Source organism: Homarus americanus, unplaced genomic scaffold (assembly GCF_018991925.1).
Source record: "Homarus americanus isolate GMGI-L3 unplaced genomic scaffold, GMGI_Hamer_2.0 scaffold32929, whole genome shotgun sequence".
Classification (NCBI taxonomy): domain Eukaryota; kingdom Metazoa; phylum Arthropoda; class Malacostraca; order Decapoda; family Nephropidae; genus Homarus; species Homarus americanus.
This window is the reverse complement of record NW_024737097.1, coordinates 11,684,563-11,702,515: the sequence shown is the minus strand read 5'-3', so window position 1 is coordinate 11,702,515 and position 17,953 is coordinate 11,684,563. Positions and strand designations below refer to the sequence as shown.

The window sequence follows — 17,953 nt, the reverse complement described above, 5'->3', positions numbered from 1 at the left end:
GGGAGGGACTAAGCATTTTTCAATAAAACTTAAGTTTCTATAATGATTTTACACTTTTTGATGATCACAATTATTCTATAACCCATGCCATATTTCATAGTTGTATAGATGACTCAGTAAGGGCATGTTGGTGTACCCCATGTGGTCAGGGCTGTAGGGCATGTGTGTGTGTGCTCCCAGGAGGTCAGGGCTGAAGGGCATGTGTGTGTGTGTGTCCATCCACCAGGAAGTCTGGGCTGTAGGGCATGTGTGTGTGTCCACCAGGAGGTCTGGGCTGTAGGGCATGTATGTGTGTTCACCAGGAGGTCTGGGCTGTAGGGCATGTGTGTGTGTCCACCAGGAGGTCTGGGCTGTAGGGCATGTGTGTGTGCTCCCAGGTCAGGTCAGGTTTGTAGGGCATGTGGGTGTGTCCACCAGGAGGTCAGTGTTGTAGGGCATGTGTAATAATAATAATAATAATAATAATTAACGGTTTATTGAAAAAGTTCGGCAGCCCGAAGGCTGAAAATATACATTGGACAAAAATTACTTATTACATGCAAAGACATGGGGTGGGTGGGTTGTTTAACTAAAGCTTTCACGAGTGAAAGAAGAAGGAACAATGATTGAACATACAAATTATTATAGTTTACAGTTGATGGCCTTGGCTGGTCATGGAGACATCGGGTGGTGTGGTGTTCACGTGGTGTGGTAACTCGTTCTCGGGTGTTGATATGAAGGACTTCACGTGGTCATGGGGACTTCTGGTGGTGTGGTGTTCACGTGGTGCGGTGACTCGTCCTCGGGTGTTGATATGAAGGACCTCACGAGGTCATAGGGGACACCTTGTGGTGTGGCGTGGTGTCACAGTACCTCACTCTGCTGGGTGATAATGTGTTATCTCGTAGTCAGGTGCATAGCCGGCCGGCCCTTTGTTGTTCCCATGGTGGACGGATTAGCACCTCCTGGTCAGAAGATAGTGGTCAGTTCCCAGGGGCGCTTATCTCCGTGGTGGGTCACGGCTCTCACTGGTACTGTCTAGTGCTGAATTCACTGGCTTAAACACTGTTCGTCATTGGTCCCTCATTTTTCCGAAACGAAATTGTCACTTTTGATTATGTAGATATCCCGGTGGTGAGGATCGGTCGGGGAGAGGGACTTGGGGAATGGGTCGAACATTGGCCGAGGGGGGCAGGTGCTCAGCGGGAGCAGCGCCTGATAGGTGTTGACCCTCCGGTGGATGTGTGTGTTCCCCAGGAGGACCCTCTGATGTGTAGGCACAAAACTCTCCAGTAGTAGGTATAGAAGCATGTTAAAGCAGAAAAGGTTGCTGTAGGAAGAAAATAAGATTAAATTTTTTTTAAAGAAAAAGTTAGAATGAAAGAAAATTGTGTGAGAGGAAATGGCTCAAAAGTCAAGGAAGAGTAGAGAGGCCTTCCAGCAACAAAAACAGAAGTTTTTACTCTCCCTAAACTAAGAATAAAACAAACCAAATGAGTGAATATTACACGGGAAAGAAAACTAAATATTTTGTTTGTACCATTCATACTTTAGTACTACATATGTTTTCGTTGTTTATGATTTCTATGTCTTTTCTGCTTCTTATAACCTTTAATTTCTCAGTTATATTTTTGTATTTTCTATATTTTTCTAAGTCTTTATTTCAGTATGCTTAATACTTTATTTTCTATAAATGTATTTTACTTTTCTTAGTGTTCATTTTTTTCTGTCAGTATTTGTTTTTATCTTTCCACCTACTCCTTTCTGTATTTATCAGTACAGCTCCTCCCCGACTTACGACCGACTCGACACGACCGCCCGCACTTATGACCTGCCTCAGCCGTACCAAAATTTTGTCAAATTACGTATTTTCGAGTCCCAACGTCAGTACAGACAAATTTTTTGTTTGAAATTCAGTTTAAAATGGCTGGCAAGCTTAAAAGTGAGAGCTTTGTGGTGCTGAGAAGAAAAAGAGACACCAATTTTAAGTTTTCTATGTATTATTTAAGCATTTGCTACTTAAGACCATTTCGACTTACGACCTGGATTTGGGTCCCTAACCCCGCCGTAAGTCGGGGAGGAGGTGTACTTAGTTTTATTCTATTCAGTGGATTATCCTGGCAAAACCATATCATTCTTTAACAACACCTCTTGATACAATTATTATACTTACAAAGGTTGGCTGCCACCACCCAGGCTTTTATTAGAATATAACTGCTATCATATGGTATTAGGTAGTGTGGTAGACACAAGCTTAGGCACATGGGTTAGTGTTTATTTTCTGGGAAGCAGTTGGTAGAAGGGAAGTAGCAGTGATACCCACAATTTACTAATTAAATATTTATTAACATCAAAAGTGAATAAGATGACAATTTAAACACACTTAGACAAGAATGGGCCAATAGGTCTTACTTTAGAAATAACAAATCCTAATTGGTATTATATTATTTCTTTGACAATAAAGATGGTCATTTTACACACTCGCTAATAGCACAGATAGTAGTACATTAATTATAACATGTTATTGCTGAATGAACAACATGGAACATATATCAGATCTCAGTTGGGAGTACACATCGATGGTTTACTCACAAACATTTAACAAACTTTAATACTGGTAATATCAATATTTATGGTTTCAGTACTCAACTGGGACAATTATTTTTTTGCTAATTATCTGCAATCATGTTCAAGAACACTACTTTGCACATATAATCGAGATTAGTACACCAGGGTTATTCACTGGTGTTTACCACAACAAATGAAGCACGCTATTAGCGTCGGTTGGACTGATGCATGGCTATAGAGCTCATATTCCCGGGTGTAGCTCCCAGCTGCCGGTAGCTGCGGGTATTCAGCTAGAACACACTGTGTATGAGATACGATGAGGGAAGAGTCACAAAGTTTTAAAGGTCTAAATTCAATTACACACAAACATACGTCTGGCAAAGGTCATCGACACAGACGATGTTTAAGTTACGTTAATTCTTACTTGGCACATGAAAATTTCACTGTTAAAACATGAACTCTGATATTTGACTGAGTTAAATTGACTTAATATGGCGGGTGTGAGTCACTTGTTACATACCTGAGATACGATGAGGGAAGTGTCACAAATTGTCTCTCTCCCTTGTGCAGGCATTTAGATACTGTACTAGGCTAACTGGCAACTCAGGCATGCCAAAAGGGCAATTCACACATTGACATACACTTCATTTAAATCAGCTGCTGTACATTTGGCTATGAAAATCAGTGTCATGAGTCAGATCAATTTCTTACATCTGTTGTTACAATCTAATTGCTTAAGCTTGCCAGGCCATAGTGAAATGGACGTCAAATGCACAAGCTGACAGTGTCTTTCTTACAACCTCATCAAAACAGAGACAGGACCTACTGAGAGTTTGCTGTTAGATTTTGAAGGTAAGAAGACTGGCATTCTTTTCAGGATATTAATTACTTTCTAAAATATAAAACTGACAATAATTTCAATACAATCATCAGATTCTCTGATGATTGGGAATCAAAATGATCTAACTTCAGTAGCTATTTGGCACTCAGGGCATCCCTAAGAACGAGATCAGGGATTTGTCACTTCTACTGCAGACACTAACTTATTTGACAATTTTACAAACAGTATATACAGTTGAAGCTTTCAACATCACTCACAAGGGGTCTTGAATGTTTCCTCTGCAATCAGACATATCTAACTTAATGTACAACCTAGTTATACCCTTTCAATTTCAAATCTCACAACATGACATAAGATACTAAGGAATACTCAAGAGAAAATGGAGGACTCAGACGTACTGAAGCGGTGAGAAAACGGGCACCTTAGATGGGGGACTCAATAAAGAAGTTACAGCTACTGTACATGTTTTATGGGCTATTGAGCGTAATATGAATTGACTCATTTACTAATCGACTCATAATAATAATAATAATAATAATAATTAATAATAATAATAATTAACGGTTTATTGAAAGATCTTGGCAGCCAGAAGGCTGAAAATATACAGTTACATATTTGGGGAATGGATTTCGAATTACAAATAATATACCAATAACATAAGTGATATAAATAAGATATATAATAACTAGATGGGGAAAACTCAAACTACAGGGCATTTCAACATAGTGACAATGTAAGAAGTAGTATTTACTGGGACATGTACGACCATGGTCAGTACAAGTACAGTACAGTGCAAAAAAGCTTACCCTTTAGTTTGTAGCGTACTGTCGTGGCAGGTTGTCAGGGTCTCTTGTTTGGCCTCACAACGTACGTACATGAAATATATCCAACACTCAGGATTGAGGTAGAAATAGAAAATCACAGTGTTTCTCGTATATATATTGTTGCACAGCACAGTGTTAAAGAGATACTAAGTCGGGCGAAGCTTGCTCAGAGTTCCTGTAGGGCGAGGAGCTTTCTGAGGGAGCATGTGTATGGAGCTGTTGAGGGATGTTGCTTGTTGGTGGCAGTAAGAAGAAAGAGAGCGATGAAGGCCAGGTGAGGTCTTATATAACCGCGGTAGACGTGGCTTGATGGAAGGCCCTCGCTTTGTTCGGCGTCGCTGGTTACCTGACCTTGACCACGAGGGATACGCCGGTAGATTCGCGGGGGGTCGGCCAGTCAGCGACACATGGCGTTTGTAGGGGAGGACTCCACTACAAGTTTATCTTCTCTCAATAATGGTGCACACTTAAAAAATGTTAAATAAATTCAACTTTATTTACAACTAAAATTTGTAAAGGAATTATTAAGACTGTATGCATGAAAAATATTGTTGCAATAAACATGCATGTTTGGTTTTGGGTACTGTGTATTTAAACTATTAGGCATGCACGAAATGATAAACAACGTGATAAATTAAGTTAAATGCGGTAAAAACTCCTCGGGTAGGTGTTTCCCTGGACCCTCCAGCTCTTTTTTTTTTTTTTTCCAAAGCCCAATTACATCTTTGATTACTGTACTATTTGGTTAAAATGTTTTGTAGGACTATAAGTTGTGATGTATCGTAATTGACATTTTTTTTCTTTTTAAGTATTACTTGGAACAATTGGTTGTGATCTTGAACCTCATCTTAAGATGTTACTTTGATTGATCGAATACTTCTTGTTTTTCCCTCAGTGTGGTGAGGAAGGACACATGTCCCGCTTTTGCAACAAAGTTAATGGTGAAACTGGAGATCGAAGACAGACAGGTTAGTGTACAAAATGAATTTAAAAGTAGAAAGTGTTTGTTAGTGATATGTTTCAAATACAGGTAATTACAAATTAAGACATTTTTACTTGTGCACAAAGAAATGTATATTCCCTTTATGTGTTTGCCCTTAGGGCAATTATTTGTTTTACTTGTAGTATTGTATATGTGTGTGTATGTATACACACACACACACACACACACACACACACACACACACACACACACATAATAAGTGGAAAATCCTCTCACAAATAATCGGACACAAATTTTAAAAAAATGTGACCGTCTAATTTTTACTTTTATCCTCTTCACCATTGATCGGCTCGTTAGCCGCTTGGGCGATCGGTCACGTCTCTGATTACTTTTCCTTTTCTTTTATCCTCTTCATCAAATGATCGGCTCATTAGCTGCTTGGGCGATCGGTCACGTCTGTTACGCACTGTTGGCAACTACTGGGCAGGCACCGGCTCCTGAATGCACCTGAACCTCCTCCAGTGTTAGTCAAGTCCTGTCTTGAAAGAGCTCACACTCGGTGCTGTCACAACACTTTCTGGTAGAGTGTTCCAAGAGTTCACAACTCTCACTCCGAAAAAGTTTGCCCTCACAGTTTTTTGGACTTGCGGCTTCTTCAATCTTGAGCTGTGACCCCTTGTGGGGCGAGCGTCCACCAGCTCCAAGTAAGGACACTTGACAGAGTAGAGCCCCTTGAGATGCTTATGCACCTCAATTAGGTCACCCCTTGCCCGGCTGTAGTATAAGCTTGGCAAGTTCAGGCGCTCCAATTTCCCAGGGTAGCTGAGGTGCCGAATTGCAGGCACCAGTCTGGTGGCCCTCCTTTGAACATTTTAAACCAACTGACAGTCCCTAGCATATCTCGGGGACCAGACGGGGTGACAGTACTCCATATGGGGAAGCACTTCACTCTTGAAGATCGTTACGAGGGACGGACCGTCTAGATATCTGAACGACCTTCTTATAAGACCCAATAATTTATTTGCCTGATTTACCTTCTTCCTGCAATGGCCCAAGAACTTCAGCTCTCTGTCAATATACACACCTAGGTCCTTCATACAGTCGCAAATAGTGCAGTTTCTTCATCCCTTTGGGACATATGATATGCCTCCTTACCATTGGTACGCCCCAGGTGCATCCTCTTACACTTTGTGACATTGAATTTCAGCAGCCATTTCTTTGACCATTCTTGGAGCCCACAGAGGTCCTTCTGCAGCTCTTCACAGTCGTCTTGGTTTTTTGTTTCCCGAAATAATTTGGTGTCATCGGCAAATATTTGTATGGAGGAGTGTACAACGTCAGGCATGTCACTTATGAAACAAACATACAACAGCTGGCCCAATACACTGCCCTGTGGTACCCCACTTGTGACAGGTACGGATGATGATTTCGTGCCATTAATCACCACACACTGCTTGCGGTCATGTAGAAAGTCTTCTATCCACGCTAGGACATTCCCCGAATTCCGTACCCTTCCAGTTTAATTTTCAGCCTTTCGTGGGGTCCACTGTCGAAAGTCTTGGCAAAATCTAGGTAAATATTGTCGATATTACCACCCCGTTCCAGAATATGGGTCCACATATCCAATACCTTGAGCAATTGTGTTAAGCAGGGGCACCCCGGCATAAAACCGTGTTGGTAATCCTTTACAAGGTTGTTTCGTAGTAGATGTTCCATCGTGGCATCTCTGATAATACTCTCAAGTACTTAACATATTATGCTGGTCAGGCTCACCGGTTTATAGTTGTTCATGGAGTGACAATCGCCCTTCTTTAATATAGGACTCACATAAGCCACTTTCCATTCACTGGGGACCTCTTGGTCATCCAGGCATTTACAAAACATGATCTTCAGGGGCTCGGCACCATGTCAGGGCCGGGACTTTTATGGACCTTTAGCTTTGACAGTTTATTTCTAATACCCTCTTCTGTGAACACAATGTGGGTCAGTGCTGTGTCGAACCGTCTGTCCTCAAATGCAGGAAGGTTAATCACATCCTCAATTGTGAACACCGAGGAAAAGAAGCTGTTCAATGCCTCAGCTTTATCCTGGTCATAATCTGCATAACTACCATCTTCAAGCCTCAGGTCTGATACTCCTACTCGCGTTTTTAATTTTGACTTTGCATAGCGGTAAAACGCCTTTGGGTTTGACTTGACCTCGCTTGCAACCAGCCTCTGGAACTCCTTTTCAGCCCTTCTACACTCTATCTTTGCTTGGTTTCTGGCTCTTGCATACATTCTCCTGTCATGCTCATCGTCTGACCCAACCCACGTCTTGAATTTCTGTGTTTTCTTCTTAACTTTGTCGACCACTGCGTGGTTTATGTGTAGTGATCCCCTTAAGTATTCCTAGAGGCACTGGGTTTGGTCTTGGGTATGTATTTATTGATCAAATGGGTCACTTTACTAGTTATGATATTCAGCGGAGTGTCTGCATTCTTGTGCTTTAATGAGTCAGGCTACTTGATACGCCTCATCTCTTCCCTCATCCCCTTTGTAATTTCCCTTGTAATATTTGCACCTTGGCCTGGCCTTATCCTGAACTGGGTAACAGTTAAATCTGAATGACAACACTATACGGTGACTGGTGCCAACTGGGGCAAGGTGTTCCAGTTTGGCCACCATACCCTCCTCGTTTGTTATGATGAGGTCTAATGGCTTGGGTGTTTGCTCCCCTCTGCAATGTGTTGGGTTGCTAACATGTTGGAACAGAAAATTATCTCTCAGAGTTTCTACAAAAAGAGTAGCAGGGTTATTCAAGTCCTTTGGAGTGAGCTCGTTTATCCATTTGATGTTGCCATAGTTAAAGTCCCCCATGATAAGGAGGTGGCTAGGGTTGAGCATTGGTGCATTGTCCATTAAGGCTCGTAAGTTCCTTTGATTTAGTGGGCCACAATTTAGGGATCTGTGGCTACACCCGACGATAAGTAAGTCCCCTCCCTTTAATTTAATTTTATACCACTTGGACTCTTCAAAAACATCCTCTCCCTGTACCCTCACCTGGCTGGCCTCAAGATCTTGCCTAGCATACTGTAGATAACCACACCCCTCTTGCAAGTTTCTTAAGAAAGGTTCGTAAATGAGTCATATCCAGCAATACTGAACTTACATTCCTCTGGGTCGATTCTCCTGCACTTGGACAACAGTTCTACAACGCCTACAATATCTGGTTGGTGTACCTTCAGTAGTGTTTCAAACTCCTCTCTCTTATTCAAATTTTTTTTAGTTTAACAAATTTATTCGCAGAGCTTGTAGTACAGTTTGGCTATTCTGAGTAATTCAGTCAGGTCTTGACACTGAGGGTGGTATCACTTCTCACTGCCACGCAGGACAGAGGTTCATACACAAAGAAATACATCATATTCATTAACAGCTATAAATGTATAGAGGTCAGATTCATATGGGTAATGTCACTGTTCACTGCCATGCAGGACAGAGGTTTGTACACTAAGAGATGCATCATATTCATTGACAGTACATATACATATATGTACACACACACACACACACACATATACACATATACATGTACATACACATATACATGAACATATATATACACATATGCACACATACACACATACATACACACACATACATATACGTCGGTCAGATTCATGTGGGTAATGTCACTCTTCACTGCCATACAGGACAGAGGTTCGTACACAAAGAATGCATCATATTCATTGACACTATATATAGGTCAGATTCATGTGGGTAATGCCACTGTTCACTGCCATGCAGGACAGAGGTTCGTACACAAAGAAGGAAATACATCATAGTCATTAGCAGTATATATAGGTCAGTGGATCACATACATTGGAGTCATATTCTAATTGAAGACTAATCAGTGTGGGCTAGCAAATTTGGGATAAACAGCAAGAATGTCCTCAAGCACACCTGATTCAATGAAGTAATTACATAGTTCAAGATACAATAAGTCAGGTGGCCTGAAGTCTTTGACAGTGTCACATGCAATAATATAGTGTTCAAGTGTATGCTTTAAAGGTTTATCACAAAGTTTACATGCTGAGTGTTCCATTATGGGTACAGTGTTACTAACTTGCCAGATGTGTCTGTATCCTAGCCTAATTCTGGCTATGTCTACATCACATTGTCTGGTTCTGTCCTTATGCTGGCTATACCGGTACCTCTTGTCACAAAATTGTCAAATTTACTAATGCTACAACTGTTAGGTCTCTCTGCATTTCTTACTTCTTCTAGATCAGAGTTCATGATTCTGACTTGAATGTTTTTAATTACAGCATTGGACAGGCCAAAGTCACGGTCAACATTTTCTTTCTTACATGTCTCATTGGCCAGTCTTATCAGCACGGTCATGATACCTATTCCAACATGGGACGGAATCCACACAAATTCGATACGAAAGTTGTTCTCATTGGCAGTTATCACATTCCTATTCAAGGAACGTGTCAGTCTTATTGTGCATGACATTCAAGCCAGAATTTGTTCTCGTTAACGTCACTGCTTTTAGTAGTAAACCCCCCATTCTCAGAAACTGCAGCACTTCCTAATTACACTGTATTTTGCAGAGTGTGGTTAGATATGTCATTGTTTACACAGTGCTCGCCTCCTCTCGTTAGGTAGGCAGAGCTGGTGCCACCTCCCGGGTGGGGAATAGAGCGGGTGGAGGGTGCGCTGCTGCCCCCCTGGCCCTGTGTCGGCACACTTGCTTTCACTACCCTCCCCCTGAATATAACCCATGTACACCTGTCCCCGTTCCTTCTTGACTACCGGTACTCCGTCTTTTGCTTCAAGTCCTGCAGGAGCTTCTTGTGTTGTTCCCTCTGCATTACCATGCGATCTGGGTGAATGAATACACTCCGAGATGCCTCGCTCCTTGCTAAGTTTTTTGCCTGCCTAATAACCTCCCATTTCTCTTGCCCGCTCGCTAGTGTGATCCTGTGGGGTTGATGGCATCTTCAGAACCTTTGTACAAATATTCTTAAACTGCATCTTATCGTGTGTTACCTTACTCTCAGTTCCCTCCGCCTGGCTCTCCGGGACTCCCAAAATCTATTACATTGTTCCTGCGCTGGAAACTATCCCGTTGTTTGTCCTCACCCCTAACAGTAGGTCCGTTAATTTTCATTTCTTCGACACACTTCTTCAGAGTCCCTAGCTGCTGTAGAACCTGTTCTGCTCCTGCATTACTCCCCGCCACCTCCCGTGGCCCTGCTACTGCCTCAGCATAACTCCTCTTGGCAACCACCTCCATTCTATCGGCTACGTCCTCAGTCTTAGCAAGGATCTCTTTCCCAACTTGCTCTAGTTTGGCAACCAGCAAGGCTCCAGCATCATCTATTTTCGTCCGTATGGAACTCGTTCCCCTATGGCTTGCAATTGCCTTATTCACCTTGACTTTGCAGTCAGGGCAATACCAGCAACATCATTCATGCTTTACGGCAGTTTGCATTTTCCTAAACGTTGCATTGGTCAGGCCTGTATCATACATATCTGGGCGGATGACGTATATGGTTTTGGAGAGATTTTTTCAAGCTTAAATTTTGACTATACGCCACAAATTACGGTAGTACTATACCAGGGGTTGGCAATTATTTTTGATGGAGGGCCACTTCATGAATGGTGGCACACTTCGCGGGCCACAGGTTAACAGCGATGAGCCAGTATTGCTGCTATGTCCACCCAACTTCCAAAATTGTCCTTTCTGTAATTAATAAGAATTTCTTTTTTTCTGATTGCCAAATACAGTGGCGGGCCACAGAAATAATTTGGCGGGCCAAATGTGGACCGCGGGCTGCACTTTGCCCACCCCTGTACTATACTGTATTATTGTATATGAAGGGTACATGTATTAATAAGCACAGATTATTACAGTAATGTATCTGTACTAATTAATGAAAAACGAATAAACATTACTGTGCCTTGAATGAGTCAGTAGTTTAGTCAAACAGTGAGGCAACCCTTTGGGGTAGAGGGGTGGCGTGGTCACTTTTACTCCCCCCCCTCCCCCACACACACACAACAAACTGACAGATTTAATGCTTATAAAATGTCGCTGACTTGACTTTCGAGAATATAACTTGTAAGATAGCGATTAATTTGATTAATTCTTGTAAGATAGCGATTAATTTGAGTATAAACATCCCTTATCACACACACACACACACACACACACACACACAGAGAGAAGAGAGAGAGAGAGAGAGAGAGAGAGAGAGAGAGAGAGAGAGAGAGAGAGAGAGAGAGAGAGAGAGAGAGAGAGAGAGAGAGAGAGAGAGAGAGAGAGAGAGAGAGAGAGAGAGAGAGAGAGAGAGAGAGGAGAGAGAGAGAGAGAGAGAGAGAGAGAGAGAGAGAGAGAGAGAGAGAGAGAGAGAGAGAGAGAGAGAGAGAGAGAGAGAGAGAGAGAGAGAGAGAGAGAGAGAGAGAGAGAGAGAGAGAGAGAGAGAGAGAGAGAGAGAGAGAGAGAGAGAGAGAGAGAGAGAGAGAGAGAGAGAGAGAGAGAGAGAGAGAGAGAGAGAGAGAGAGAGAGAGAGAGAGAGAGAGAGAGAGAGAGAGAGAGAGAGAGAGAGAGAGAGAGAGAGCTTCTCCTTTCCACTCCATCTCTTATCACCCACACCTTTCCATTAAAAATGTTATGTTATGTAATGTTGAAGGGATATAACTTTGCTCATTTACACTTATATTTATCACAATCTCCCTAGAAATACTTTAGGTTTCGTGTTTATTCAAGACATCTTCCGGTCATAAGACCCACTAATCCCACACCCAAGACAGAGTGACCTTGTATTCCATGAGAAGGTGAGATGAGATTGAACCCCCACCCTACCTCCACCTGACAGTCAAGTAGGCTCAGGTCACCTCCCCAAAAAAAAATTTCATTAATTTTCATCTTTATTCAAGACATTTGTAATTTTCATTTTCAAACTCGGAAAATTTGTACCAAAGGTCAGAAATTTGGGGAATATTCCGGCTTTGGGAATGTTTTTCCGAGCAAATTTCAATTCCGGGTTTGGGGGATTCCGGTTAAGGTTATTACTATGTATAAACATTTTCATGAAGTGCAAGAATGTTGCTTTCTTATTCAGACTTTATAGAAATAATTATTTATTGTTATGCTCAGTGATAAATGCTAATGCAACAAATCCCACTTTTATATCAAATATGTCTGCTATATTCATATACAATTATCTCAGTAGTCAAGTGTGGTGAGGTGAGTAACAGGCCAGACCCCAAGCGTCTCGCAGGCGAGCGCCTACTCAAACCCAAAAAAGTTAAGAGTTTGCTTATAGAAGGGACTTGTTATGATGACTAGACTTCTTAATGAGGTGATGAGTGTTGTTTAATTGTGTTGTAGTGCAAGTAGTAGTTTGTAATATATATTTTTTATGGGGGTAAATATATATATATATATATATATATATATATATATATATATATATATATATATATATATATATATATATATATATATATATATATATATATATATATATATATATATATATATATATATATATATATATATATATATATATATATATATATATATATATATATTCTTCAACTTAACTTAAACAGTTACTGTATTATTTGATTCAGGTTTTAACAGAGGTAATGAAGGTGGACCTGAACCACAAAAGGAAAAAATTCCAGATGAGAGACGAGGAGTTCCTCTGTATATGCCAGACGACCTTGAGGATGACAAACTATTTGACACAGGCATACAAGTTGGTCAAAACTTTGAAAGATACAGTAGCATGACAGTCCAGGTGAGATTTAGATATGTATTCATGTCAATTACAGAGCAGGGTAATTCAATTACTGGTAGCCTATTTAAGAGAAAGTGTATCCAAAATAATCCTCTCCATCAATAATGTAAATGGACACATCACCAGGAGATTGTAACCATTCAAAATGACCTACAACAAACAGTTGCTAATATGGAAATTGGTATAGTATTAGTGAAACTCTGAGGCTACCAATGAGTGAATTGCCCTTTATCCTATTGTTTTAGATTGTTTAATTTTCAATAAATTTGAAATACACATACTGTATCATATTTGCCAGCCTATAAGACACAGCTATCAAACAGGGAGGTACTACCTCCTGGAAAGATATTGTAAACATAATGTGTCACCCAATGTTTGACTCGGCTACCATTTGGCATCACAAAATTCTGACCAAGGTTGCTGGTCTGGCTGACTTTCTGCTTCATTTTCACACAATTGCTCAATCTCAATCATTTTGGGGGGGTGTGTGTGTGTGTGTGTGTTAGTTAGTTATAATATTTATACAGTATTAACGCGGTTTCGCTTAGCACGTTTTACCGTATACGCGGTGCCTCGCCAGAGCCTAACTTTCACTTAACGCGGGCTTTACGAAAACAATGCTGTCTCGTGTCCTCGTGTGTTTTAATATTCTATGTATTATTAATGAATTGTATTGTTCATTTTGCACGCTCAAACCCTTCGAAATTTGAGTTTCTGCCGTCAAAGTTTGAAATTATGTAGTGTTTTTTTTTTGTGCGTCCAAATAAAAAACGTTGAATTAAAAACTCACGAAATTTGAGAACGTACCGGTACTGTGCTTGAATGTCTAGAACTTTATTCATTCATTACCAGGCCTTCACTTGTCACAAGCTATTTTCATTCCTGCAAATTATCTCCCTCATCTATGGCAGGTGTATCAAGGAGACATAAATATACTATCGCATTTAAACTTGAAGTAGTGCGATATGCCAAAGAACCATGGAAACAGGGCAACAGAGAGAAACTTTGGACCACCACCTACTGAGAAGATGATTCGCCAGTGGAGGAAGCAGGAGGAAGAATTAAAAAAAGCCAATAAACAGAAGCATAATCTTCGTACAGTGCCATCAAAATGGCCAGACTTAGAAGAAAACTTGAAAACATGGATATTAGACCAAAGAAACTTGGGTTTGGCAGTGACGACGAAGATGATAATTTTGGAAGCACGAAGGTTTGCAGCAAACACGGGGGAATGATTTCAAAGGAACTGCTTGTTGGTGTTTTCGCTTCATGAAACGAAATGGCTTAAGTTTGCGAACAAGAACAAAGTTAGCTCAGAAAATGCCTGCAGAATATGAAGAGGAAATATTAGGTTCCATAAATTTATTATTAACGTAAGAAAACAGAGTTGTCCCGAACTCAGTCAAATTGGGAATATGGACGAAGTACCTTTGACTTTTGATGTGCCATCTAATAAAAGTGTAAATGTAAAAGGGATGAAATCGGTGATTGTTAAAACCACTGGACACGAAAAGACTCGCTACACGGTAGTTTTAGCTTGCTGTGCCGACGGGACCAAACTACCGCCTCTGTTAATTTTCAAGAGAAAAACATTACCGAAGGAAAAACTGCCAAATGGAATTCATGTCATTGTACAACCCAAAGGATGGATGGATGGAGAAGGTGTCAAGGTATGGTTGGATAAAGTGTGGTCCAAGCGTCCTGGTGGCCTGCTAGTATGGGATCAGTTTAGTGCTCACAGGACTGAAAACACCAAAAGGCTAGCAAAGGGGCTCAACATACAGCTGGCAGTAATTCCTGGTGGCCTGACTTCCCAGTTACAGCCGCTAGATGTCGGCTTTATTAAGCCCTTTAAGAATAACATGAGGGAGCAATGGAATAAATGGATGACAGAGGGGAATCATGATATGACGCCGACTGTAAGGATGAAACGTCCATCAATACCTGAAGTGTGTGAATGGGTGCTGAAGTCATGGTGTGATATTAAAACTAAAGTTATCGTTAAGTCTTTCAAAAAATGTGGTATCAGTAATGCTATGGATGGCACTGAAGACAACTTGTTGTACGAGACTGACAGTAGTGATGATGATGATGATATTTCCTCTCGTGATGATTCAGAGCTTGGTGATGAATCCAACAGTGACGACTTCTCAGGATTTGAAGATGAATAAAAATGCTTTTGACTGTTTTACTGGACATGATATTTTGAGATTTACATTTTATTTTTATTTTTAGTGTTTGCTTACCAAAAATTTTAATTCGACTTATTTTTACCAAGTTGTTTTTTACTTGTAATTTTTTGTTTTTAAATAAAGATTTTTTGTTTTATTTAGATGTTTATATACATGTTTACATTTGCTTACCTACTGTTGGAAAATATTTCCCGTCATTGTCATGCCTACAAAAACACGAGGAAGAATGTAAACACTACAGCTTGCTAGACGTGGAGGTGACCAGGTGTATAAAATGAGTGCTGTATTAAAGATTTCACCTTTTTATACAGATTTTTTTTTAAGTTGATGAAAATGACAACTGATAAGCAGTTCTAAGTGATGATATTCAAAGAGGTGTGTGTACTTGTGCCAAAAGGGCTGTATATCAAGCAACGGTGTCACTGGTGTAGGTAGTAGGCAGCTAATGTACCAAACAAGGAGGTACTACCGTCTGGGAAGATATTGGAAGCATAATGAGACCCTGCTGCTATATGTGACCAAGTCCCAGGTTGATGATCTGACTTTCTGCAGGGTCTCAATTGTTTCTCTTACTTTGACAACACAACATACATACAGGTATATTGTTTCTCACTCTTGATATTTTTTTCATTTTTGTATTTATTATTATTATTATTAATATTATTATTATTATTATTATTATTATTATTATTATTATTATTATTATTATTATTATTATTATTATTATTATTATTATTATTATTATTACTACTACTACTTTTTTTTTTTTTTTTTTTAAATTCAACACGTGGCCTCCAGCCTCCCCCAATAGCCACACCTTCGCCACCATTTATTTACCTTAATATTAAATATCCTAATACTACTACTACTACTACTACATTTTTGCCCCCGAGGCCCCAATGTGGGTCAGTGACCTGTGCCCAGGTGGGCTAAAACCCGGATTTTTTTTTTTTTTAGAATTTCATTTTCAAAATCAGGGTGCGTCTTCCACGGTGCAGTGTCTTCCAAGCCGAGAAAAATACGGTAAAACTTAAAGCCTTCTGAAAACCCCCAAACCTTTCTTGGGAAGGTGGGGGGTAGGGAGGGAGGGGTGGGTGACAGTGACATGTTTGACAGTTGGCACCTGTGGTGTGAAGTATTTAATTGTTAATTTATGTTTTTTAGATTGAGTTTTTGTTTTTTGCTTATAAAAGTTAATAGAAGTGACCTGGGAGAATTTTATTTGCATTGCTGGAATTCTTTTAAGATCGTGATTAATTTGAATGTATACATGCCATAGTTTGCACTAGACAAAAATTTTAGTAATCATTTTGTACATTATTCTGATTACATGTACAGTTCAGCTTTGCCCTTAGGACAGTGTGTGCATGTAAATGAGTTTCAATAAATGAATACAGTGAACCCTCACTTTACGCGGTCAATTGAACCCACGAGGCCCGCGTAAAGCGAGAAACGCGTAAAGTGAACAACATAACATATGGGATTAAATGAAATAGAGACCGGCTGACCCCCAAACTCCACTTTTTCCTACACAATACCTGTTCTAGTAAAAATAACATCTTAATTTTATGATGGTACACGCACACAATTAATTTTTAAGAGAAATAGAGAAATACAGTCGCCAAGTTAATGTCCATTCAAATAATGGACTCAACTCCCTCCCTCTCTTCTCACACTCCCTGGCTCTTCCCTCTCTGAGAAATGTTTGGGGGAAAACACTAGATATTAAGGTTTAGTAATAAATAATACGTCAAACTAAAGTTAGGATAATATAATTGGCATTGCTGGATTCCTTGTCAAACCAGGAATATGTTGAATATAAATGTCATATATTTTGCACAAAAGATAACATATTTACTCAGAGTAAACAAAATAATTACATTAGATCTAAAATTTGTATGTAATGCAAAATCTATGATGTTTATATTCAAAATGATCATCAACTTGTAAGAATTCCAGCAATGTAAATTATATTCTGGCCGGGTAATTTGTATAAATTTTATGAGCTAAAACAAATATCTTCAATAAATAAACAAAATAGAATTACCCAAACACTTGCTGTCAATCAAAATACCCTACCTCCCCCCCTCTTCCCACCTGCTCCCCGGGTCCCTCCCTCCCTCCCTACCCCTCACCCCCACCTTCCCTCCCCCTCACCCCTACCTTCCCTCCCCCTCACCCCCACCTTCCCTCCCTACCCCTCACCCCCATCTTCCCTCCCTACCAGAGAAATGTTTGGGTTATAACAGTATATTTACATTTTTAGTAATAAATAATACCTCAGACTAAAGTTAGGATAATATAATTGACATTGCTGGATTCCTTGCAAGACCAGGAATATTTTGAATATACACGTCATATAATTTGCACAAAAGATAACATTTTTGCTCTGAGTAAACAAAATACTTGCATTGATCTAAAATTTGTATGTCTAATGCAAAATCTATGATGCTTATATTCAAAATGATCATCAAATTGTAAGAATTCCAGCAATATAAATTATATTCTGGCCGGGTAATTTGTATGAATTTTATGAGCTAAATAAAAAAAATTATACTTCACTCGCGTATATGAGTAGATGCACCGCGTAAAGTGGGAATTCCGGTTCTGGCAGGGTACCGCGTAAATGTAGAAATGCGTAAAGTGAAACCGCGTAAAGCAAGGGTTCAATGTAAAGTTACATACAGTATATCGAGCCAAAAATAATAGTTGAAAAACTTTATGTAGACAGAGCTTGGATGGCTAAATTTTAGAATGACCAATAATTTTAATACTGTATAAAAAAATGCACAAATAGTAAAGAGCACAATT

The 17,953-nt window shown here is 39.9% G+C and overlaps 1 protein-coding gene across 1 annotated transcript in view; it reads left to right on the top strand.

Moving 5' to 3' along the window:
• Positions 1 to 17,953, top strand: part of LOC121873207 (probable ATP-dependent RNA helicase vasa-like) — a gene marked incomplete in the record, with an annotated part of 127,150 nt that overhangs the window by 36,015 nt on the left and 73,182 nt on the right. The window contains 2 exon segments of the mRNA XM_042376560.1: positions 5,108 to 5,180; positions 12,781 to 12,950. Coding sequence (XP_042232494.1) covers positions 5,108 to 5,180; positions 12,781 to 12,950 — 243 coding nt within the window.